General features: G+C 43.0%; 1 protein-coding gene across 3 annotated transcripts; it reads right to left on the bottom strand.

Annotated features, from left to right (window-relative positions):
- Positions 1-447: 447 nt before the first annotated feature.
- On the bottom strand, positions 448-23,824 carry tmem14a (transmembrane protein 14A). 3 transcript variants are annotated; one of them, XM_068021599.1, is made up of 5 exons: positions 23,734-23,824; positions 14,702-14,794; positions 13,608-13,709; positions 10,367-10,454; positions 448-6,982 (listed from the first exon to the last, which is right to left on the bottom strand). In XM_068021599.1, exons 2-5 carry the CDS (start codon positions 14,775-14,777, stop codon positions 6,943-6,945), a joined length of 306 nt encoding a protein of 101 aa, XP_067877700.1. In that variant the 5' UTR covers positions 14,778-14,794; positions 23,734-23,824; the 3' UTR covers positions 448-6,942. The 3 variants fall into 3 exon arrangements, with proteins under 3 accessions (XP_067877700.1, XP_067877691.1, XP_067877708.1); XM_068021590.1 differs by lacking the exon at positions 23,734-23,824 and adding an exon at positions 23,499-23,675; XM_068021607.1 differs by lacking the exon at positions 23,734-23,824 and adding an exon at positions 17,141-17,164.
- Between the last annotated feature and the right edge of the window lie 2,535 nt (positions 23,825-26,359).

The following is a 26,359-nucleotide window of genomic DNA, read 5'->3' as shown; positions in this document are numbered from 1 at the left end:
ATATATGCAGTTTTAAAAAATTTCCTACATGGGATGTGGGCATCACTGGCAAGGCCAGCATTTGTTGCTCATCCATAATTGCCCTTGACAATTGAGTGGCTTGCTAGGCCATTTCAGAGGGCAGTTAAGAGTCAACCACATTGCTGTGGGTCTGGAGTCACATCTATGCCAGACCAGGCAAGGAAAGCAGATTTCCCTCCCTAAAGGACATTAGATAGGTTTTTACGACAATCAATGATAGTTTCATGGCACCATTTTGATACTAGCTTTCAATTTTTATTCATTGAATTTAAATTCCACCAACTGCCATGGTGGGTTTTGAGCCTGTGTCCCCAGGGCATTATCCTGGGCCTCTGGATCATTAGTCCAGTGACATTACCACTACGCCACTGTCTCTCTCCTCCCCCCCCCCCCCCCCCCCAATTAGTAAACCTAATTTATTCCTTATTTCATTCCCTCGTACTGACCCCATCTAACGCCCTACCATTTCTCAGTCTAGTGCTATCAGTTTTTCCCAATTCTTTGCACAGCTTGTTTTTCTTTTGTTACCTCCTGGTTCCCATTCCCTGCCAAGTTGGTTTACACCCTTCCCAATAGCACTAGCCAACTGCCCTGCAAGAACATTGGTCCCAGCTTTGTTCAGGTGTATACCGTCCAGCCTGTACAGGCCCCATTATCCCCAGAATTTCTCCTAATGCCCCAGGAATCTAAAGCCCTCCCACCTGCACCATCTCTTCAGCCAAGCATTCATCTTCTCGGTCCTCCTATTTATATAGCATGTGGCACAGGGAATAATCCAGAGATTACTACATTTAAGGTTCTGCTTGCTAGTTTCCTTCCTGGCTCCCTAAAATCTGCCTGCAGGACCTCATCCCTGTTTCTGTCTTGGTATTGATATGGACCACGACTGCTGGCTGTTCATCACATCCCACCCCCCCATTCAGAATGCTCTGCAGCAGCTCAGTGACATCTTTGATCCTGGCAGCAGGGAGGCAACATACTATCCTGGATTCACATCTACTGCTGCAGGAATGCTTGTCTGTTCCCCTATCACTATTGCTTTCCCACTCTTCCTCCTGCCCCACTATACAGCTGAGCCAGCTGTAGTGCCATGGACTTGGCTCAGGCTGCACTCCCCAGAGGAACCATCACTCTCACCAATATTCAGAAATGAATACTTACTGGAGAGCCAGGAGCACTTGGGGGACTCCTGCACTACCTGCTTGGTCCTCCTTGACTCCCTGCCAGTCACCCATTCCTTCTCTGGCCGCAGGGTGACCACATCCAGAAATATGCTATCCACGAGCTCTCAGCCTCGCAGATGCACTGCAGCGACGCCAGCTTCTGCTCAAGCTCCAAAAGCTGGAGCTTGAACTCCTCCAGCTCACAATACCTCCTGCACATGTAATTGTCCAGGGCACCAGAAGCATCCTGGAGTCCCCACATGTTACAGGATGTGCATTCCATGGGACTGAGGAGCCTTGCCATGCCTCTATTTATTAGACCAACTAAACTTAACAGAAATAAACTAAAGACTTTTCTTTAAAAAATAACTCACCAGTCAACATCCTCCCCTGTGCTGATGATACTTTTACTTTTTTTTAAAAAACCTTTCTCACACTCACTCCACTCTGCTGCTCTGCCCTCTTCAAGGTCTTTTTACAGGCCAGGTAAAACAGATTCTAACTTGGACTTTAGCCAACTTGGGCAAATGTTTTGCAAGCTCCTTCCTGCCTACCTCCCAAAGGCAAATCAAACAAAACAATGTGCAGATAAATTTTAGAACTATGACACACACCCTTAACTGGTTACCAGCTTTGGCACATTTCTACAGTCCCAGCAACAATTGAGAAACTATCCCATTCTGTAGCATTAATTAAAGCAATACTTAACTTTGTAACCCCCAGCTCATTCCTTGATGCTAATTATTTTGTTGGGTAGTACTAAATGCACATATTAACTGTTTTAGTTTAGTCAATCCTCTAGATCCATTGTTTGGGTTGGGGGGTGGGGGGGTGAAGGGGAAGAGAAATTCCTCCTTTCTTTAGGCTTATTAGTTGTATATCCAGGGCCTTTAGTTCCATTATCAGAGTTCAAGCATCCTTTCATTCCCAAGGTTTTGAAGATTTGAATCTTGCCTCACATTTATTTTCTCCAGTTAAAATACTGTTCAGGTCTTTAAATCTCATCAAAACACAGAGCCTCAAAAGTGTTGGAATAGTCTTTTGAGCCCTCCACAAAATGTTAATATCCTTCGCCAAAATGGTGTTAAACTGCATGCAGTTCAGTTTTAAAAATAAAACTGTCAAGAGATGAAACAAAGTCTCATTCCAATTAGATCATGGTGGAATTTGCAGATGACACAAAACTTGGAAGTGTATTAGTGAGGAAGACAGTAATAGGCTTCAAGAGGACATAGACAGGCTGGTGGAATGGATGAAAATATGGCAGATAAAATTCAATGCAGTGAAGTGTGATGTGATACATTTTGATAGGAAGAATGAGAACAATATATGCCAAATGGCACAATTTTAAAATGGTGCAAGAACAGAGGGACCTGGAGGCATTTGTGCACAAATCTTTGAAGGTAGGTCACATTAACACAGCAGTTAATAAAGCCAATGTGATCCTGGCCTTTTATGAACAGCGACAGAGTACAAAAGCCAGGAAGTCCTTCTAAACCTATATAAGACATTACTTTGTCCCCAGCTGCAGTGTTGTGTTCAATTTTGGGCATCACACATCAACATGTTTGAGAAGAATTTGGAGAAGGTAGAGGAGAGATTTAATGGAATTGTTCCCAGGATGAGAGATTACAGTTACATGGATAGATTGGAGAAGCTGGGATTTATTCTCCTTGCAGCAGAGAAGGCGAAGAAGACATTTGATAAAGGTCTTTATTTTTCGCTATCTAAACCCTTGATGATTTTAAAGAGAAACTCTTTTCAATGGCTGAAGGGTTCATAACCAGAAGGCACAGATTTAAGTCGACTGGAAAAAGAACCAGAGACGAAATGAGGAACATCTTTATGAATGCGCTGCCTGGTAGGGCAATGGATACAGATTTGATAGTAGCCTTCAAAAGGGATTAACTAAACTTTAGACAGAGAAAAAATAGCAAGAATATGGAAAAAAAGAGCCGGTGCAGGCTTGACAGGCTGAATGCCCTCCTTCTATGCTGTACTATTCTATGATTTGACATACTATTGCAAACACTTCAGCTTCATATCAAGCAATTGTTTGTATGTACTTTGTGCATTACAATGCTGAGATCATCATGTGATGAGTGGGTGATGAACATTCCATCGCAGCTACATTCAGACTTCTTGTTTTAACAATTACCTGAAAGTATTTTGAATTATGTATGTACCTAATTTCCTCTGAAGCTGCTGTAATACTGCAAGAGCAGGGCAGTAACTCTAAAACAAAGGAGCGTGATATAATATGCAAACGCACAGTGGCGCAGTGGTTAGCACCGCAGCCTTACAGTTCCAGCGACCCGGGTTCAATTCTGGGTACTGCCTGTGTGGAGTTTGCAAGTTCTCCCTGTGTGTGTGTGTGGGTTTTCTCCGGGTGCTCCGGTTTCCTCTCACAAGCCAAAAGACTTGCAGGTTGGTAGGTAAATTGGCCATTATAAATTGCCCCTAGTATAGGTAGGTGGTAGGGAAATAGAGGGACAGGTGGGGATGTGGTAAGAATATGGGATTAGTGTAGGATTAGTATAGATGGGTGGTTGATGGTCGGCACAGACTCGGTGGGCCGAAGGGCCTGTTTCAGTGCTGTATCTCTAAAACTAAAAAACTAAAACTAAACAGCATCACTTTATTCACAAACTTTCAACTGAAATTTGGGGGTGCCATGATTTGTGTTCAAACAGACATGCTCGTGTTGAATAGTTGAGAGATGGTTAGGATTAGACTGCAGCACAATTCTGAAGTGTTGTCTGACAGACCAACTGACCTTTGATCAGTATCATATCCCATGCAAATGATGCACAGCTCGCTTTCTCCTGATCACACTCATACCAACCTCATTAGCAGCAGTCATCAGCAAGCTGCCAGAGTGAAAATGTATTCAAATCTTCATTTTGAGGATAAAGGAAAACTCAGTGTATTCATTGGAGAAGAATCAATTTACTTTGAAACTGGCATTAATTTGGTCTCAAGCTGTTAAAATTACAGCAGCACAATTCCAGGTCCATATAGATATCTACATATAGGACAGAGAAATGACAAACAGCTGTCTTTAATACACTGTGCTTAAACCTGGGACTTAAAAAAATATATATTCTTTTGACATGGGTGATATGGCAAGATGGCTTTCATTACCTATTCCCAGTTGTCATGAGGGCATTAAGAGTCATTAGCATAGTGAGACTGAAGACCAGACCAGGCAGGGGTGACAGATACCCTCTCCTGAGGAATATTCATAAGCTTGTTGGATTTTTAATAATAATCCAGCAGCTTTCATGGTCATCGGAGATCGCTTTTGATACATTTTGGAAAAGGATGCGAGTATTCTTACTCTTCTATGCTGGCAACATGACTTGACTGAAATAGATAGGTTCAGTAGTGTCAGCAGTACTCTTGCCTGAGTGAGAGGGTTGTGGGTTCAAGACCTACTTCAGGACTTCAGGATGAAAATCAAAGTTGACTCTCCAGTGCAGCACTGAGTCAATATCAGAGATGAAGTTTTTTTGGCTGCGATCTTAAACTGAGGCCCCATCTGCCCTGTCAGGTTGACTTAAATGATCACTTGGCACTATTTCGAAGAGCAGGGGAAGTTAGCCCCAGTGTCCTAGCCAATATTTACCCCTCAATCAACATTACAAAAAATGTATCTGGCCATTAGACCAGTGCTGTTTGTGGGAGCTTTCTGTGTGCAAATTGGCTGCCATCAATTCTACATTACAACAGCGACTACATTTCAAAAGTACTTCATTGGCTGTAAAGTGCATTGGGATGTTCTGTGGTCACGAAAGGTATTATATAAATGCAAGTCTTTCTATTTCCCTTTCAGAAATGTTCCTCAGCAGTGTCTGTATTCTGGTTTTTGTGACTCTTGGAGAGATAAAAGCAAGAATCAAGGCAGGTAACTCCTCTGGGTATCAATTTTGTTTAAAGTTACCATCTAAACTTAGCATTCTGTTTACTGCAATAGGTCTATTGATCAAATGAAACAGTCCAGATAGGAAAACACAGGCATTGGTTTCATACAAAGAAATAATAGGCTAATTTCTCACGAAGATAATGATAATCTGAGGCACAATTATCAGGCTAGGCTTTCTAAGAGTAGAGAACAATTGGCCATTATAAATTGCCCCTAGTATAGGTAGGTGGTAGGGAAATATATAGGGACAGGTGGGGATGTGATAGGAATATGGGATTAGTGTAGGATTAGTATAAATGGGTGGTTGATGGTCGGCACAGACTCGGTGGGCCGAAGGGCCTGTTTCAGTGCTGTATCTCTAAACTAAACTAGAACGATTACACTGGAAGGAAATATTTACTCACTTACACTTAGTCATATGTTAGCATAAAATTGGCATGAAATTCACACAGTAAGTCATAGATCACCACACCTGGGGTTCATGGAAGGATGTTCCAACTCCAGTATAACTGCTACAGCCAGCACAGCAACACCTAAACTGAAGTGCATCACACTGAGACACGGAAATTAGTCAGTGTGGACCTTGTGGGCTCAAACCTTTCTTGGGCTAGTTGGATACTGCAGTCATGTAGATTTCTGCATGTGTGGCTGGCTGCAGAAACTGGATGCTGTAATTTCCTTCAATAACTGGAGTCCCAATCTTCCTACATAAACACAGCACCATCTGCACTAATTTGCCTGTGCATATACAGTGGGCACTGCTAAGAGTAGGTATAATCTTGTTACTCTGACATAAGTGGCATTGTTTTGCATCCTTCACTTCCTGTAGGTCCCTGAAGTACTGATTGTATATCAGAAGCGTTAGGTCACTGCATGTGCGAATGCCTGCAGTGTGTAAACCTGTAACTAAAAGTACTACAGGAGCAGGTGCTGAAAAGTCTCAAAGATAAAACCCAGTGCATTTGCCTGGACCAGGTTTTTAGTTCACTAACAGTGAGGTAATTGAGAATTTTGTGCTAAAACTGAGGTTAGGAGCTCTTTCAGTAACTACTTCTAAAAGACTGTTGCATTCATTTTTCATTTTAAAATAAATCTCCATTTTTAATAAACAGCGTTGTATTGATGTAATTCATGTTTAGTCAAGATATGTTGGCCTGATAAAGGCTCTACTCTTTGCTTCATCCATTTATCTTACATTATCTGGCAGTGCTCAAGGAACTTCACTTACCCACAGACAGAAAATTTGATCAGGCACATGCTGCACTCGGTGGAAAAAAGTGAATGCAATTCTGTAGCTTGTGGTTATCCTTTTAAGAGTCACCTTAAGCTTTCACCTTAGACTCAGCCCTAATAGAACTAACAAAAAGTGCACAGCTGTGTTTTAAAATCAAATGAACCAATACGTTCAGAAAAGTTTAGTCAACTGCATGTGGAATGTATTACATTGATTCAAAAATTTAGTAAGGACAAAACGTATTAAGGTCCCATAATATCTGTACATCTACATCTGGTAATGTTTATATATCTGTTTTATACATAGGTCTAGGAATTAGCTTCATCAGTGATGCCATCAAAAAAAGAACTTTAAGGGAATTGATGCCAATGTAAGCTAAAACCTTGACCCAACTGTGTTCAGTAGTACACCAAGTAATATAAATGCAAAGAACAATTATTGTTACACTAGATCTCCCTATGATTAAAGTAAAAGGCTAGTGTTACTTTGTATCAAGTTTGACTTCTCTAGAATTATTTTGTAGAATAATTACCATTTAAAAGATGATCACAGAGTAAAAGCACTTATAACAATTCTGTACTACATTGTTGATTGTAGATTTAAAGCATCACAATTGCCAGCCGTAGAACCATGAAAAAGCTGCAAGAAAGAAGAGAATTTTAGAGATTTTACTATTCATAAACTTGGATAGCATGGTTACAAGGACTACAAATGTGAACTGCAACGGTTTTTCCAAAGGCTTCTGCCACTCTGTGCCTCAGTCACTCACAGGATAGGAGCAGGTTAAAGCCATAACAGGGTCAACAATTCCCAGGCACCTAGTCTTTGTTCAGGAATTTGTATTCCAGAGTCCCACTTCGTTCACACCCCCCTCAGCATCTTACCATTTGAGTTTTACTCCCATTTCTTTTTCTTCTTTGCCCCCTCAACGCAAATTGCTTCAAACTTCTCTACATTAAGTTTATGTCTGCCATCTATCTGCCCATTCTCTAAAATAAAGCAAAATACTGCGGATGGTGGAAATCCGAAATAAAAACAGTAAGTGCTGGAAATCCACAGCAGGTCTGTCAGCATCTGTAGAGAGAAAGCAGAACAACTGCTTCAGATCTGTGACCTTTCATCAGAACAGGCAACGTTTAGAAATGTAATGGATTTTGAACATGTAAAGTGGGAATGGGGGGTGGTAAGAGAACAAGGGGACAATGTGTGTTCGGACCGAGGGCCAGAGAGATTAACAGACAAGGTCATGGGACAAAGAGAATGTGCTAATGGTGTGATGAAAGACAAAGCATTAGGGCAGAGGGAGTGTTAATGACAGAATAATGAGCAGCCCTAGCCAAAAGCACAAACATAAAAAAATGGTTAAAAAAAATGGAACAAAACAAAATATAATAAAAATTTTAAAAAGGGCCAGTCATGCTCTGAAATTATTGAACTCAATGTTCATTCCAGTAGGCTGTAAACCACCTGAACCCCTCCCTCTGGCCTCTTACTCACTCTTGATCTTTTCATTGAGAACTGTCGGCGAGACATTGGCCGTCTCAATTTCTCCACTCCACTCTACTCACTCACTCACTCTAACCCATCTCCCTCCGAACTTGTACTCTGTTCTCGCACGTCTAACCCCGACATTATGATTAAACCTGCTGACAAAGATGGTGCTGTTGTTGTCTGGCGTACCGACCTCTACCTTGCAGAGGCTGAGCACCAACTCTCAGACACTTCTTCCTACCTCCCCCTGGATCATGACACCACCACAGAACATCAAGCTACTGTCTACAGGACTGTCACTGACCTCATCTCCTCTGGAGATCGTCCCGCTACGGCTTCCAACCTCATAGTCCCGCAACCCTGGACAGCTGCTTCTACCTCCTTCCTAAAATCCACAAACAGGGCTGTCATGGGAGGCCCATCGTTTCAGCCTGTTCCTGCCCCACTGAACTTATTTCTTCCTAACTGGACTATCTTTTCTCCTCTGGTCTAGTCTCTTCCCCCTACATTTGTGACACTTCTGACACACTACATCGTTTTGACAATTTCCAGTTTCCTGGCTCTAAGCGTCTCCTCTTCACTATGGACGTCCAATCTCTCCACACCTCCATCTCCCACCTGGACCGTCTGAGGGTTCTCCGCTTCTTCCTTGAACAGAGGCCTACCCAGTCCCCATCCACCACCACCCTCCTCTGCCTGGTTGAACTTGTTCTCACGTTGAACAACTTCTCCTTTAACTCCACTCACTTCTTTCAAACCAAAGGTGTTGCTATGGGTACCTGCATGAGTCCTAGTTACACCTGTCTTTTTGTGGGGTATGTCGAACATTCCTTGTTTCAGTCCTACTCAGGCCCCCAACTCTTTTTCCAGTTCATTGACGACTGTATTGGTGCCATATCCTGCTCCCGTCCTGAACTTGAAAACTTTATCAACTTTGCTTCCAATTTCCACCCTTCTCTCACCTTTACCTGGTCTATCTCCGACACTTCCCTCCCCTTCCTCAACCTCTCTGTCTCCATCTCTGGGGATAGGCTGTCCACTAATATTCATTATAAGCCCACGACTCCCAAAGCTACCTCGACTACACTTCTTCACACCCTGCCTCCTGAAAGGACTCCATTCCATTCTCCCAATTTCTCCATCTCTAATGCATCTGCTCTGATGAAGCAACCTTCTACAACAGCGCTTCTGATATGTCTTCCTTTTTCCTCAACAGAGGATTCCCCCCCACTGCGGTTGACAGGGCCCTCAGCCGCATCCGCCCCATTTCCCACACTTCTGCCCTCACCCCTTCCCCTCCCTGCCAGGATCGCGACAGGGTTCCCCTTGTCCTCACTTTCCACCCCACCAGCCTCCACATCCAAAGGATCATCCTCCACCATTTCCGCCATCATCCGCATGTTGCCACCGAATGCATCTTCCCCTCCCGTCAGCATTTCGAAGGGATCATTCCCTCCGTGACCTCCTGGTCCACTCCTCCATTACCCCCAACACCTCGTCCCCTTCCCACGGCACCTTCCCATGCAATTGCAGGAGGTGTAATACCTGCCCATTTACCTCCTCTCCTCACTATCCAATGCCTCAGACACTCCTTTCAGGTGAAGCAGCGATTTACTTGTACTTCTTTCAATGTCGTTTAATGTATTCGCTGCTCACAATGTGGTCTCCTCTACACTGGGGAGACCAAACGCAGACTGGGTGACCACTTTGCGGAACACCTCCACTCAGTCTGAAAACAGGACCCCGAGCTTCTGGTCGCTTGCCATTTCAACACTCCCCCCGCCCCTCCCCCCGCCGCTCTCATGCCCACATCTCTGTCCTGGGCTTGCTGCAGTGTTCCAGTGACCATCCATGCAAGCTCAAGGAACAGCACCTTATTTTCCAATTAGGCATGCGACCTTATTTTCCAATTCAGCCTGCCGAACTGAACATTGAGTTCAATAATTTCAGAGCATGATTGGTCCTTTTTTATTTTTATTTTATTCCATCTTTTTTTTTACCATGTGCCTGCCTACTGTTTTTTTCATGTTTGTGCTTTTGGCTAGGGCTGCTCATTATTCTGTAATTAACACACTCTCTGCACTCATGCTTTGTCTTTCAGCACACCATTAGCACATTGTCTTTGCCTTTATCCCATGACCCGGTCAGTTAATCTCTCAGGCCCTCTGTCCTATCACACACCTTCCCTTTTGTTCTCTTCCCGCCCACCCCCAATACCACCCACTTTTCTTGTTTAAATCCTATTACATTTCTAACCTTTGCCAGTACTGATGAAAGGTCATGGACCTGAAACGTTAACTCTGCTTCTCTCTCCACAGATGCTGACAGACTTGCTGAGTTTTTCCAGAACATTTTGTTTTTATGCTCATTCTCTAACCTATGGTCCCCTGAAATTAATTTTATGTTTTTTTTAAAATGCGCCTCCTCACATTTGTGTCACCAGCAAATTCTGAGATGTGATATAATTAGTTAAAGTTTCATTTGATTTGTTGTACATTAAATCGAAGTCTGAAGCAGAGTTTGAAGTATTACCTGATACCAGCGATGAGACCGGCAGGTATTAACTTTCCAGACTTTCTATAGCGCACTCCCATTACTGCGGTCAAAATTCCTGCAGTTACTATTATTGAAGGGAAAAGAATATTTAGGCAAACAGAAGAAGCAAGTAATTTGTGCATCTACAAATTTGAGGCAAAAATATTAATAATTATATTTTGACTGTTAGAAATCTTCCTGTCATTAAAAATACATTGCCACGTGGATAGCAACACACTGGAAGCACTCATTGTCAGAAATGCTAACATGTTTACTTCAGAGTTGGAATATTCCTTGGATAATTCCACAATTTCAGTGTAACAGCAGCTTATTGTAGTACTATAATCTCTCTTTTCCATCCCAGTCAAAGCAGGAGTGGTGTAATTTTTTTTGTACACCACTCACTCTGACACACATACTATTTGTGTTCAGACTTTCTTTCTGCCAATTTTGGATTACTCTACAACATTATGCATTGCTGTTCCACAGCCTCGCCTCTGCAATGTTGAATCTACCTGAAGAATCAACAAAAACGCATAATACAAATTACGCAGAGTTACATCAATTGTGCAGCACAGAAACAGGCCCATCAGCCCAACTGGCCCCTTCCAGCATTTATGTCCACATGAACCTTCTCCCACCCGACTTCACCTAACCCTATCAGCATATCCTTCTACATACTTGTAATCCCCGTCTCCCTCATGCTTATCTTGCTTCCCCTTAAATGCATCTATGCTATTTTCCTCAGTTACTCCTTGTGGTAGCACATTCCACATTCTAACCACTCTTTAGATGAAAATTTATCTCCTGAATTTCCTACTGGATTTATGGATGACTATCCTTCCATCTATGGCCTCTAGTTTTGGACTCCCTACAAGTGGAAACATTTTATTTATGTCTACCCCATCAAACTCTTTCATTATCTTAAGGACCTCTGCCAAGTTACCCCTCAGCCTCTCTTTCTAGAGAAAAGAGCTCCAGTCGACACAAGTTTCACATAACTTCTCTGCTTTTCAATTCTATCCCTCGAGAAATGAACCCCAGCGCCTCGTTTGCTTTTTTTAAAAAAAATGTCCTTACTACTTTGAGTGATTTTTGTTTGTGAATCCATATGTTTCTTTGCTTCTCCACTCCATTCAGACTCTTATTATCCAATTAGTACGTGGTCTCTTTACCCTTCCTACCAAAATGCACCACTTCATACTATAACAGAATTTATTTTCCGATTACACATCCATTCTGCAAGCTTATTAATGTATTTTGCATTTTGTCACTTTCTTCCTTTGTATTTACCACACCTCCCAAATTTGTGTTAGTGGCAAATTTTGAAAGTGTACATCCGATTTCTGAGTCCAAATCATTATTGTAAATTCTGAACAATAGTGGTTCCAGCACCAATTTCAGTGGAACATCACTTCTCACCTTTTGCCATTCTGAATAGCTACCCTTAACCCCTATTTACTTACAAGTTTTTTTTTTAAATGAAATACATTTCACTAAGAACACCAAAACACATCAAGAAACAGTGGCTGAAGCAAGATTTAAAACTTGCATCACAACTGTGGTAACTCAAGATCCACATTGTTCTGTAATTTGTTTTGGGTAAGATTCTGGTATTCTGCAGAAGTATTTCCCTTTTTAAAATATATACTAATGTCCCCAAAATTGGTAGGAACCAGCAAAGTAATTTTGAAAGATTTGTTGAAATGATATTTTACTTCCAACAATAGGATAAGTGCAGAAATACTTCAGGAAGCTGGGGTGGGGGAGGGGCACAGGGGAGAAGGGAGAGGTTGGTGTGGAGTGGGTGATGCAGTGAGATAGACTCTGGGCTTTCCACCTCTGGGACGACATTTAATTCCACCTCAGACTAATACGAAGGGGTCCTCTGACTGCAAGCTGTTAACACAAAATGAATTTGGGCAGCCTCATTCTAGTTCCTATTGGGCACATAGCATAAAAACCAAAGCAGGAGTATGCCCTATGGCCCTTCGAGCCTGCTCTGCCATTCAATATCATGGCAGATCTTCTAACTCAACTCTACCTTTCCACCCTATCCCCATATCCCTTGATTTGAGTCCAAAAAAAGGAAACAACCCTTAATGTGACCCTAATCAAAAATCTCATCCAGTGAAGCTGCCAGATGCCAGTGTGGGAATTGAAAACGTCATGCTGGTACAGTAGGAAGTAATGGTTTGAAACTGTGGCCGAGGCAAACTGCTGGGTATCTAGCTATGTTGAGAACAACCTGCATTAATCTAGGCAAACAGGAAAAAATATACATATATACAGCATTAAACAGTTCAATTATCAGTTGGCCAACTTATTGAGATGGAATGGGGTAATTGACACTATCAAGACAAATGGTTTCACTTGAAGAACAATCTTAAGTGTTGATGACTGCAAATAATCTTCCTGGTGATGATAAACTTAAGGAGCTCGAAGTTGTGCTTGCTGCATAACTCTTAAATGCTGCACAGGTAGATGATTAATATTGGCTATGACTCATGCTTTATTCTCTATGAACCACCAGTCTAAATGGGCATTGCATGTACACAGCACAGATTAAACTCAAATTTATATTTTACTTCCCTTAATTTCAGATATTAAGCTTTATGGGGGAACTTTTGTCTTCGTGAGGCTGTGTGAAGCAATTAAAAACAGCAGAAAACTGAAATATTTATTTCTGAATTGACTACAAATCTATCTTTCAAGCAAGAAGAAAACTCCTTTTATAGCACAATTGGAAAATGCACTGCCCAGTGTGCAATGTGTCATAGAGTCATAAATACCAGGAGTGATCCAGGCTTGATCCCTGCTTGGTGCCAAGAAAAATGCTTAACTCAGCCATCAGTTAGGATTCTATGCTAATTCTTAATGCCTTGCATTGTGGTGAGAATAATCAGGCAGGATTCCTGCTCCTGTGCACTATCCAGTGCAGAAAAGTTGATTTGTGGATGTGAGGTGAGGCCAGAATTTGGCTCAACCCCACAACTGGTCAAAAAGCTCACACGTGAAAGGTGGCCACTCAGGTGAGGTATCAGAGGACAACTAGCATCAGTAGAAGTGCTCTCTATCGAAACTCAGGAGGAAATGGTGGTAAATCACCACCCCATTCCCCCCACCCCCACACACTAAATTAAGGCAGCCTAAATAGGGACTGCTAAATGTCATCAATTCACTTTATTTTAGATATGTTTTTTTTTTAATTTGAAGAACAGCAAACTCATGAACTTACTCAAGGAGATTTTCACATTTTGTGGGTCATTTGAAACTTGGTAAGCACCATATCCTGCCAGAGATCCAAAAAGCAGTCCAGACACCAAGGACATCACACTCCCTGGAGAAAGAAAAAAGTACAAATTTTTTCTTTATTATTTATTTTCTCAAAGTCTTTTGGCTTTGTCTCTCAGTCATACAACAGACAGGAAACACTGTTCCAAGAAACCTTAATATTAAATTAATTGGAAGCACAGCTGCTCTATGCTTATTGCTCTTGCCATCGTGAAACTAGGATTTCTCCTGGCTCAGACTGGTAATTTTTGAGGGGTTAGAATACAATCAGAATGAAGATTATAAATTTGAAAACAGCCGACAAGAGAGGATGGTGCAGTGGGTTCAACTGATCTTCCACCTCTGGAATATGGGTATGAATCCAGCCCAAACAAAGAATAAACTTTGTCTTTACTCATGACATTAGAATTTTCTAAGTAAAATTAAGTTTGAAGAAGTTCAGCTTGGATCTTTGTGGGTATTAGTGCATCAAACAAAAAATTCCATAATGTAGCAGTGAATGGCAGTGGACTGACTAATCTCTGAGCTTGTTACAATGGCTGATATGGGCATTGGGAGCATCCACACCGCTGCTTTTTTGAGGCAGGATAATGGTGTGACTGGCACTTTTGCCCAGTCCAAAATAACATGGATCAGGGCAGTTAAAAAACATGCAAAGACTAGAGAAACTAGGGCTCGTTGTCCATGAAGGAAAGGACTGATGAGAAATCTCAAAGTATTTAAGATATAGATGGTATAGACAAACCAAATCTGGAGCACTACTTCAAACTGAGTCACAACAGTAGGTGAAGGGGAGGTACATTCGAACCAGCAAATGGCATATTAGGTCACAGAAGGAAATTCTTCACATGAAGAGTACTCAAGGTAATAAAGGCATTGGAGGTGAAAAGCTTACAGACCCTCAATAATCAAGAGATGGGTGACTGCAAGTTCTCCTTTTTGGACAGATGAGCGAGAATGAAATGGACTTGCAAATCGGTACTCGTCATGTAAAGTACCAAACAAAGATTGTTAACCATATCCATAAGAGTACATTACCTTTCCGAGTGTATCCGAGGATGCCACCCACTGTCACGATCGCAGCATAGGAATAGCTTATCCAATCGATTGGCATTCTTAAATGCTTTGCGGCTGGGGGGTGGTGGGGAGGGGGGGAAAAGAGGGAGGGAAGGGGAGAACAAAAATCTTAGCTTTAATATCAGTTTTTCAAAACAGAAACAAACAAAAAAGATTAAATGTAGCAGAGAACGACAATATTCCATTTGCACTTTCTTTTCTATTTAGGTCTCCCCAAGAGGGCAGCTGGGTGGCCTGTTCCCAGGCCTCTGCCAATGTCACTCACACAGTCAGTCACTGGAAATGCACAAACATGACCTGGGGAAAGTTCCCTTCTCTTTCTCTGGGAAAAGTACCAGGAATGCTTAATATCTCCCCATCAGTAGTCCAATGACATGCTGTGTCAGGAATCAGATAAAACACCCACCCTCCATCATCCTGCAGGACCTCATATTCATAATGCTTCAACAAGCAGTGCATAACTGGCAGACTGTACTGACATTGTCAACTTCAGTCACATAGCAACTAACCATAGCTCAGACAGCACAGTGTTCAGTGGTACTGCGTCGCCTGCTCTGGTTGGATGTATTCCTAGAGGTTTAATCACATAACCTCTGCTTCCAACCAAAACAGCACTTTTTCTCATCTCCAATATTTTTATAATAAAAGTGTTCAAAGAAAGCTTTTAAATACGGGAGGGGAAGCGAGCGAGGGGAAGAGAGCGAGGAAACTGTTCCTATTGTCATAAGGATCAAGTACCAGAGAACACCAATTTAAGGTCATTGGTGAAAGAACCAGAGGCAGAGGGAGAAGAGATTTACCAGAATGGTTCCAGGGATGGCGAATTTGGCTCAGGGTTTGGGTTGGAGAGGCCGGGTTGTTCTGCTCGGAGCAGGGGCGATTTGATTGCAGTGTACGGGATTGTGACAGGTTTAGATAAGGTGGACAAAGAAATGCTGTTCCTATTAGCTGATGGTACAAGGAACTCGGGGGCACAGATTTAAGGTGTTGGGCAAGAGATGCAGAGGGGTTGTGAGGAAGAACTTTTTTTTAGCAGCGAATGGCAATGATCTGCAGCACTCTGCCTCCGAGGGTGATGGAAGCGGAGACAATGATTAATTTCAAAAGGAAATTGGATGAGCACGTGAAAGAAATAAACTTGCAGGGATACAGGGATATAGCGGGGAAATGGGACTGATTGGATTGATCGACAGAGAGTCGGCATGGACGCGATGGGCCGTTTGGCCTCCTTCTGTGCTGTCATGACTATGACAGACTACATGCATGTTAAACAGCAGAAGCAGCATGCGATAGACAGAGCTAAGCGATCCCACAACCAATGGATCAGATCCAAGCTCTGCAGTCCTGTCACAGCCTGTCGTGAATGGTGGTGGACAATTAAAAATGAACTAGAGTAGGAGGCTCCACAAAGATCCCCACCCTCGATGATGTGGGAGCCCAGCACGTCAGTGCAAAAGGCAAGGCTGAAACATTTGCAACCATCTTCAGCCAGAAATGCCAAGTGGATGATCTATCTCGGCCTCCTCCTGAGGTCCCCAGCATCACAGATGCCAGTCTTCAGCCAATTCGATTCACTCCACATCAAACGGCTGAAAGCACTGGATACAGTAAATTCTATGGGCCCTGACAACATCCTGGCAGCAGTACTGAAGACATGCTCCAGAACTTGCTGCGCCCCTAGCCAAGCTGTTCCAGTATAGCTACAACACTGGCAACTACCCAGCAAAGTGAAAAATTGCCCAGGTATGTCCTGTCCGCAAAAAGCAGGACAAATCCAACCCGGCCAATTACCACCCTTCAGTCTACCCTCGGTCATCAGCAAAGTGATGTAAGGTGTCATTGACAGTGCTAACAAGCTGCATTTACTCAGCAACAACCCGCTCACTGATGCTCAATTTGGGTTCACCAAGGCCACTCCAGACCTCATTACAGCCTTGGTCCAAACATGGACAAAAGAGCTGAATTCAAGTGGTGAGGTGAGAGTGACATCAAGGCAGCATTTGACCTAGTGTGGCATCAAGGTGTAGTGGATTAGAATCCTAGCCCCTTTTTGGGGCTATTCCAGATCAGGCATACTTCTTATATGATCACTCTCAACTTAAGGTCGAGAAAAACAGATCCTAAAAACACTTGAATGGGTCAGAAGGACTGATCTAACTCTCCCTAAAGGAAAGGAACCAGCTGAGAATCTTACTTTCCTCCAGACAGCCTTTTTAACAAGTTTCAGCCAGATTATAATAACCCAGATATTATAAGAATCTGGGACTCTTGCCTCAGTAGTGTACCTCACCACCAGAGAGTGTACGGAGATGTGTTCACAAGTTAGCGATACAGAAGACTATGCAAGACAATATAAATTCTAATTTATATAAAAGTTTATTAAAGAACCGAATGCCTCACCAACTGTGAATTGCAGTCAATCGCAACGTTAATAGTTCTAGGAAAAGAAAGAAAGTACAATCTTGTTTCCAGTAGAGAATCCAATTTTTAAAATCTAAATATTGTACAGTAAAATATTTAAGTAGGATATCCAATTATTAAAGTAATATTTATCTTAAATCGCCGAGTAGAAGACTACAGAATTAGTAAGATACTTCTGTCCTAGTGAAGGGGAAAACTATGATTGCCTCACTCTAATAGTCGTACCATTACTGTGACAGACATTGGAGAGAGTACAATTAATCTCAAAATCCAATGTGTGCTTCCAATATTTAAAGTTGCATAACTAATTTCTTACATCTGGGGATGTTACTGCAACTGCAAGTAATTTCCTCCCCCTTTATTTCCCAAATAACTTAATTTCTAGGTAAGGTTCCTCCTCTTTAATTCCTAAGAAAGGTTGCATAACTATTTTTTAAGAAAGCCAAGCTACGAGCCTTGTGGTGGTCAATTTTCATAAGTCATCTAACTGTGTTTCAGAATTCTAATTCAGTTTTTGGCTTTGGTTAGCTTTGTCAAAAATTCAGTTCACTGTGGTTTGGGGCTATCAGCATAAAAGCATTTTATCAACTATTACGCTGTGGTAGCTTTTGTGACAGTTTGCAAACTATATAATCAATGTTTTACTGTGCAATGAGGTTTGTGACATTGGGAGCAGACTGCTCTTATCAGAAGCTGCCTTTATAGATAGAATATGAGGCAAGCTTTTTAAACAGAGGCATGTCCATGAACTTTTTTAGCCTTTTAGGAAGATGAACCCTTTTAAAATTTTTAATCCCTCATTCATAGGAATGAATTCTTTTCACTGTTTAATCCCTCATTATAGCTGGATTCTTTCACAAATTGCCCTATCAAAATTGAAGTCAATGGGAATCAGGGGGAAAACTCTCCACTGGTTGGAGTGATACCTAGCACAATGGAAGATGGTTGTGGTTGATGAAGACCAAACATCTAAGACCCAGGACATCAAGCAGGAATTCCTCAGGGTAGTGTCCTAAGTCCAACCATCTTCAGCTGCTTCATTAATGACCTTCCCTCCATCATAAGGTCAGAAGTGGGGATATTCGCTGATGAAGGATGTTCACACAGTAAAGGCCTGCTACGCGACCCAAACCCGACAGGACCCGACGACATGTGTCGGGCTCGGGTTGGGTCGAGTCGCTCTTCCGGGTCAGGCTTTCGGGCTCGGGTGCAGACTGTAAGTAGTACATTTTGCTCTGCTGGGAAGTTGAGTTTAGTAAGTGTCAAAAGTTGAAAAGCCTACCTGAGCTGGGAGTCCAGGAAGTCAAGGAGGGAAATTCTGAGTCTGCGCAGTGAGCGTCTCTGACGTCATCGCGCTCCTGCTGCAGCTTCCTGCAGATTCGGAATCAGAAGGTAGGTAAAGTGAGCATTCCGGTGGTCAGGTAGAGCTCGGGAAAAAATGGAGGGAGTTGAGCCGGGTCGGGCTCGGGTCTGATGTAGTTGTGTCGGGTTCGGGTCGTTTTTTTTTCCCCTGAGCAGGCCTTTATTGCACAGTGTTCCGCACCATTGGCGACTCCTCAAATACTGAAGCAGTCAGTGTCCACATGCAGCAAAATCTGGATGGCATTCAGGCTTGGGCTGATAAGTGGCAAGTAACATTTGCATCACACAAATGCCAGGCAATAACCATTTCTAACAAGAGAAATCTAACTATCTCCCCTTGACATTCAATGCATTACTATTGCTGAATCTCCCAAGATCGTGGGGGTTACCACTGACCAGAAACTAAACTGGAACAGCCATATAAATACTGTGGCTGCAAGAACAGGTCAGAGACTGGGAATTCTGCAGCGAGTAACTCAACCCCTGACTTCCCAAAGCCTGTCCACCATCTACAAGGCACAAGTCAGGAGTGTGATGGAATACTCTCCATTTGCCTGCACGAGTGCAGCTCCAACAACAAGCTAGACACCATCCAGGACAAAGCAGCTGCTTGATTGGCACCCCATCCACCACCTGCAATATGTTGCAGAATCTACCAGGGATTTGGTAATGTGTGATGAGGTAGGATTAATAAGAGATCTCACAGTTAAGGATCCTTCAGGGGGAAGCGATCATAACATGGTAGAATTTCAAATTCAGTTTGAGGGTGAGCAACTCGGGTCTCAAACCAGTGTCTTCAACTTAAACAAGGATTACAGAAGTATGAAGAAAGAGTTGTCTAAAGCAGGCTGGGAAAATGGACTAAAGGGAAGGTCAGTGGATGAGCAGTGGCAGACTTTTAAGCAGATATTTCATAACACTCAGCAAACATTTATTCCAGTCAGAAGGAAGGACTTGAAGAGAACGGTGAACCACTTGTGGATAACAAAGGAAGTTAAAGAGAGTATCAAATCAAAAACAAAGGCGTACAAATCGGCCAAAACGAGTGGTAGGCCAGAGAATTGGGAAGTTTTTAGAAACCAGCAGTGGATGATTAACAAACTAATAAAGAGGGAGAAAAATGATTATGAGAGTAAATTGGCAAGAAATATAAAAACAAACAGTAAGAGCTTCTACGGGTATATTAAAAGGAAGAGATTAGCTAAAGTAAGTGTGGGGCCCTTAGAGGATGAGAATGGGGAATGACAGGAAACAGGGAAATGGCAGGTAATTTAAACCAATGTTTTGCATCGGTCTTCACGATGGAGGACACTATAAACTTCCCAACAATAATAGTTGAGCAAGGTGTAAATGGGAGGGAGGAACTTGTAACAATCTCTATCATGAGAGAAAAGGTGCTGGACAAACTGATGGGACGAAAGGCAGACAAGTCGCCAGGACCTGATGGCCTGCATCCAAGGGTTTTAAAATAAGTAGCTGTAGAGATAGTGGAGGCATTGGTCATACTATACCAAAACTCACTGGATTCCGGTAGGGTACCAGTGGATTGGAAAACTGGTAATGTGACACCCCTATTCATGACAGGAGGGAGACAGAAAGCAGGAAACTATAGACCAGTTAGCTTAACATCTGTCATTGGGAAAATGCTTGAGTCGATTATTAAGGAAGAAATAGCAGGACATTTAGAAAAACATAATGCAATCAGAGAGTCAACATGGTTTTACGAGAGAAATCACGTTTGACAAATTTGCTAGAGTTCTTTGAGGATATACCAAGTAGACTGGATACAGGTGAACCAGTAGATTTAGTGTATTTGGATTTCCAGAAGACGTTTGATAAGGTGCCACATAAAAGGTTATTGCACAAAATAGGAGCTCAGGATATTGGAGGTAATGTGTTGGCATGGATTGAGGATTGGCTAAGACACAGAAGGCAGAGAGTCAGGATCAATGGGTTTTTTTCAGGTTGGAAAACCATAACTAGTGGGGTGCCACAAGGATCGGTCCTAGAGTCTCAACTATTTACTATCTACATTAATGACTTAGAGGAAGAGACAGAGTGTAGTGTATCCAAATTTGCCGACCATACAAAAATAGGTGGGAAGGCATGTAGTGATGAGGACACAAAGAATCTGCAAAGAGATATAGATAGGTTAAGTGAGTGGGCAAAAACTTGGCAGGTGGAGTTCAATGTGGGAAAGTATGAGGTCATCTACTTTGGTAGGAAGAATAAAAAGACAGATTATTTAGATGGAGAAAGACTACAAAATACTGCAGTACAGAGGGATCTGGGTGTTCTTGTGCATGAAACACAAAAGGTTAGCATGCAGGTGCAGCAAGTAATTAGGAAGGCAAATGGAATTTTGGCCTTTATTGCTGGGGGTTAGAGTTTAAAAATAGGGAAGTCCTGTTACAATTGTACAGGGTGAGGCCACACCTGGAGTACTGTGTACAGTTTTGGTCCCTGTATTTAAAGAAGGATATACTAGCATTGGAGGCAGTTCAGAAAAGGTTCACTAGGCTGATTCCTGGGATGAAGGAGCTGTCTTATCAAGAACGGCGAAACAGGTTAGGCCTTTATTCATTGGAGTTTAGAAGAATGAGAGGTGATCTTATAGAAACATATAAGATTTTAAGGGGGCTTCACAGGGTAGATGTTGAGAAGATGTTTCCACTAGTGGGGAATCTCGAACTAGGGGACATAATTACAGAATAAGGGGGCACACATTTAAAACTGACATGCGAAGGAATTTCTTCTCTCAGAGGGTGGCGAATCTCTGGAATTCTCTACCTCAGACAGTTGTGGAGGCTAGGTCACTAAATGTATTTAAGGAGGAGGTAGATAGATTTTTGAAATTTCGGGGAGTCAAGGGTTAGGCAGAGCAGGCCCGAAAGACGAGTTGAGGCCTGGAACAGATCAGCCATGATCTTATTGAATGGCGGGGTAGGCTTGAGGGGCTGAACGGCCTACTCCTGCTCCTATTTCTTATGTTCTTAAAAAAACATTTCCTCCCTCCACCACCAAAGCACACTGGCAGCAGTGTGTACCATTTACAAGATGCATTGCAGCAACTCACCAAGGATCCTTCGACAGCACCTTCCAAACCCGTGACCTCTACCGCCTAGAAGGACAAGAGCAGCAGATGCATGGGAACACAACCACCTACAAGTTCCCCTCCAAACCACACACCATCCTGACTTGGAATTATATTGTCGTTCCTTCACCGTCACTGGGTTAAAAACCTGGAATTTCCTTCCTAACAGCACTGTGGATGTACCTAAACCAGATGCACTGCAGTGGTTCAAGAAGTGACTCACCACCACCTTTTCAACAGGATGAGCAACAAATGCTGGCCTTGTCAACAATGCTCACATCCCATGTAAGAATAAAAAGTTTAACAATTTATACTTGATCCTATATCAGTAATTGTTTGCTCAGTCTGCCTTGAGAGATTCAATAAGTAGATGTATGAAAAACAAATAGCCCCAGCTCAGATCACATGGTACTATTACTCTGAGACATACTGATGCACATATACAGGGCAGCATGTGTCAATTTCCACAAAACTAAAATGCTCAGACTATTTGCAAAAGCAAATGATGCTACTGGAGCCAAGAAGTATGTTGTGGCAGTCCCAAATTTGTAGCTCTTTCAGTTGCTGAATTGGATAATTTGTTTTTTGTTTGTGGAATGTGGACATTGCTCAGATTTCGTTCCCTTTTGAATTGAATTCAAATTTCACCATTTTCTGTGGTGGGATTCGAACCAGTGTACCCAGAGCATTAGACTGGGCTCTGGATTACAAGTCCAGTGACATTACCACTACACCACCGCCTCCCAGTCCTGCCTCTTGGTAGCATTCTCTTGCTTTCTTTTATTGTCCAGCAAGATAAAAGGGCAGAGCATGGCATGGAATCCATGCTCTGTCTGCCTCCCACAGCTGTGCAAGATATGAAGGAATGTCCAGAAGGACATGAGTCAGGAAGTCTGATGATTTCTCATTCACTGTGAGCTGAGGTGAGACTGGCCCAGTCTGTTCCTCTCATCTCCCCAGCGTGGCCTATATTTAAAGCCTGGTCTCAGAACATATGAAAGGATGGACTGGGAAAGACCAGGTGGTCCATCAAGCCTGTCCCAAACAGTCATGACACAATTAAGCAAAATGTATCCCAGTGCATTCTCCCACTTTTAGCTGTGTAATCTCCTGGGACAAGCAAAATAAAACCCTAGGACAATTCAGGGGGAGAAAAATCTGGAAAATTCCTCCTTGAACCCCCGAGATGATCAAACAGATTCCAGAAGTTCCCAGTGACCATGAGTTACATACCAAACATCCCACCTACCTAAGGCACACAGTGATATAGCCACAGTAAGGAACTTGCACAATTCCTTTTTGAACTGTTGTGAAGAGACGACAATCGGAGTACATCCATCCCACAGCAACACTGTGTTCAGTTCAAAATGGTTACAGATGAACTCCACAATACAGCTTAAATATACAAGAGCAGGACAATCCCGATCGGTTTGAAAAACACAGCAATTATTATGAAACTCATTAGTGTGGCTCACATATTAGTGACAATTTGCCTTTATATAGCCCCCTTCAACACAGAAAAACATCTCAAGACACTTCACAGGGGGATTTTAATCATGTTCCTGAGGCTTGCTACTGAAACATTGCATTTCTACATTCAGCCAACTCCCAACACTCAGCACAGAAGTAATTAAAGGTAAAGAAAAAAGAAAACTGACATGGAGGCGTACTTTCCAAACTCAAGAAGAGTTACTGTTGTTGAAAAGCAGCTGAACCAAGCAGACTTAAAATCAGCAGCAGTTGCAGGGACAGGAGAAAACAATTTGCAGTCTCTGGTGTTAAATTCCCTCCCATTCATTGGGAGAGTTCACAAAATATACCATGACAGCAGCACTGGCTAATGTTAAAACCCCAAAATATTAAAATAAAATGCAGCCTCACCCTCAACACGCATTAAATCCCCCAATTAAAACAATATGCAGTCCGTGTAAAAATACTACTGAATCCATACAGCTGGAGAGACTGGATGTTTTAGCACACACGGAATAAGTGGGCCAGCAGACAGACAGTCCATACATTTCTCGAACTCTTACCCCTCTCTATTGCAGTGTTTATGTCAAACACAACATGTATTTACACTTGTAAACCCCCACCCCTTCTCACGGTGAAAACAAACCTTGGCCCGATTGACACCTCTCTCTCTGCTGTAAAAACTCCAACCTTCAACCCGCAGCTTCTCGGCCCCTCCCGCACTCTTACCCCTCCTACCGCTCTTGTAATGTATCTGTTTCAAAACAATTACATTCACATTTCCAGATATCAGCGCATGTTCGGCGCCATATCAGCAACAATTTAATTATTTCGGGAGAGTTTTTTTTCGCACCCTGTGTTAATTTATTTTGGTTATGCTTCCGCTTAACTAATTTTTTTGGGTTATTACTAATTTTTCCCCTCTCTTGTCGAATGTAATTTATTTTTACATTTCCGACCGCGTTTTCTCCACTATCCTCTCCCTTTAACAGCGACCACCAGAGGGCAGTGAGAGTGTGTCAGGGGCAGGAGGAGGGACCTTCCCAAAGGCAGTCTGAGGGGAACTGGGCTAGGGGAAAGAGGGGAGCAAGGTGAGAGCTCGGCTGGGGTAAGAGGGTAGCAGGCGAGGACAAGGCTGGGGTAAGAGGTGAGCAGAATGAGAACTGGGCTGGGGTAAGAGGGGAGTGGGGTAAGAGGTGAATGGGTGAGGGCTGGGCTTGGCTGGGGTAAGAGGGGAGCGGGGTAAGAGGTGAATGGGTGAGGGCAGGGCTGGGCTGGGGTAAGAGGGGAGCAGGCGAGGGCTGGGGTAAGAGGGGAGCGGGCGAGGGCTGGGCTGGGGTAAGAGGGGAGTGGGCAAGGGCTGGGCTGGGGTAAGAGCTGAGCGGGCTGTGCTGGAGTAAGAGGAGAGCGGGCGAGGGCTGGGACTAAAGAAAGTTGAGGAGGGCTGAACACACTGGGGCAACCAGCAACAACCTTCCCTAGAGCCAGGGAAGGTTTGTGATAATACGTGACAATCTGTGACACAGTCAACCTTTCTAATTATTTCCATCAGAATAACTTGTTTTTCTTTTAACAAACAAGTGAATCACACCTGACCTGGCATTGCTCATGCTGAATCAATAGATTGAAAGGAGGGTGTTTGGGGAGTTATAAACATGTTGTCTCAATGATGTTCAGCATTTATCTCAGGAAACATCAGCAGCACAAACAGCTGGTCTGCCAGTGGGCGTCAGGATTGGAGAATTGGTTGAAGGTGTAGTCATCTCTGATACTGTAATCTGATTTTTCTTGTGTCTCAGATTCTGCCTAATGATCAATCTCTTGCCTCAGAGATCTTGCTTTCAAGATCCCCTCCTCTGACTTGACATACCTTCATGGCCTTGCCCCACTCCAGCTCATTGGACTCCAGCTTCGCCTTCTTTTGCTCTTCTGATATCCATTTACTTCTCATCCTGCGCACTTTCTAGAGTTAGTGCTGTTCAAAAGGACATTACAAAATATCACACTGCCCCAGTTCTGGGTTTATTATCATTATAAACATTAAATACGAAGCATTATGCCAAAAGAAAATTGCATTTGAGACTATCAGAAGTAAGACATTTGCCATTTTGTTTTTAGAATTAAATGTCACCGAGAAATATAGCATGACAAACAGGAAATGCAAATGGCACGCGCTTATAAATAAATATTTTTATTTAGTACAAAGATTAAGTAAATAATCTGAAAGGGTGGTGGAAGCAGATTCAATGGTAACATTCAAAAGACAAAAGAATAAATATCTGAAGGGAAAGAGCAGGGGAGGTGGATTAATTGGAGAGCTGTACCAAAGAGGCAGCATGGGTATGATGGGTCAAATGGCCTTCTCTGCTGTATCATTATATGACAATATATATATTCCCTGTTTGATCAGGGAACTTTATAGATTGAAATGTGAGTGCGGGGGGAGTGTTGCTGCAGGGACGGCCAATACCACTGGCGGGGGGGTGGGGGGAGGTGGTCTCCTCTGTGGGCGACAAAGTGCCCCCTACCCCCAAACCCACAGGGAGGCTGCCAGGGTTTACTAGGCAATCTCCCCACATGGCAGAGGGCCCACCCACTAATGGTAAAATGGTGACTTAAGTGGCTCAATTGGCCTCTGGGCAGGAGGACTGTCCTTCACCTTTCCCGCCCCAGTAAAATACCATGGCGGCGGGAAGGTAATGGGCACTCCACTCCCCCACCTTACCTCGCCATTTTATGGTCTCCCCTGTCTCTCAGGCTGATAAAATCCACCAAGAGCAGAATTCAGAGCAAGCAAGATTAGAGGGTGGCAAGGTAACTGGACCCGGATGGGGAAGAGGAGGAGAGGAACGAGAGTGGGGAAGGAAAAAGGAGACAAGAGAAGGAGGAAGTATTTTTCTTCTTTTTTTGATTTGAGCTGCTGCATATTGTAGATGGGAGCTGCTAAGGGCTGTAAGGCACATTTTCAGCCGTTGTTCCAGGAAAAATGCACCCTCCAACCCTCAACAGCTCACTTTGCACATCCATCCTCGTGACCGTCTTTCTTCCCGAATCTCCCCAATCCAATTATGCCTCATATACCTTTGGCTTGTCATTATACCCTCCCCTGCTTACCAAGCCCTGCGCCTGTTACATTCCCTACACCTTTGAACTATCAGTTTGTCATGCAGGCCATTAATTTTGCCACATGAACATTGATTTTTAAATTGTTACTGGAGTAAAGAAATGACTTGTTTTTTTTTAAAAAAAACTCCAGACCCTTGACTGGAAAG

This window comes from Heterodontus francisci, chromosome 3 (assembly GCF_036365525.1).
Source record: "Heterodontus francisci isolate sHetFra1 chromosome 3, sHetFra1.hap1, whole genome shotgun sequence".
Taxonomy (NCBI): domain Eukaryota; kingdom Metazoa; phylum Chordata; class Chondrichthyes; order Heterodontiformes; family Heterodontidae; genus Heterodontus; species Heterodontus francisci.
This window is presented reverse-complemented; position numbering and strand designations above follow the sequence as displayed.

Coding starts and splice junctions, on each gene's coding strand:
- tmem14a (XM_068021590.1), bottom strand. Junction 13,710..14,701: donor CCTCGGATACACTCGGAAAG/GTAATGTACTCT, acceptor TTCTTTCTCCAG/GGAGTGTGATGTCCTTGGTG. Junction 10,455..13,607: donor AAATGTGAAAATCTCCTTGA/GTAAGTTCATGA, acceptor CTTCAATAATAG/TAACTGCAGGAATTTTGACC.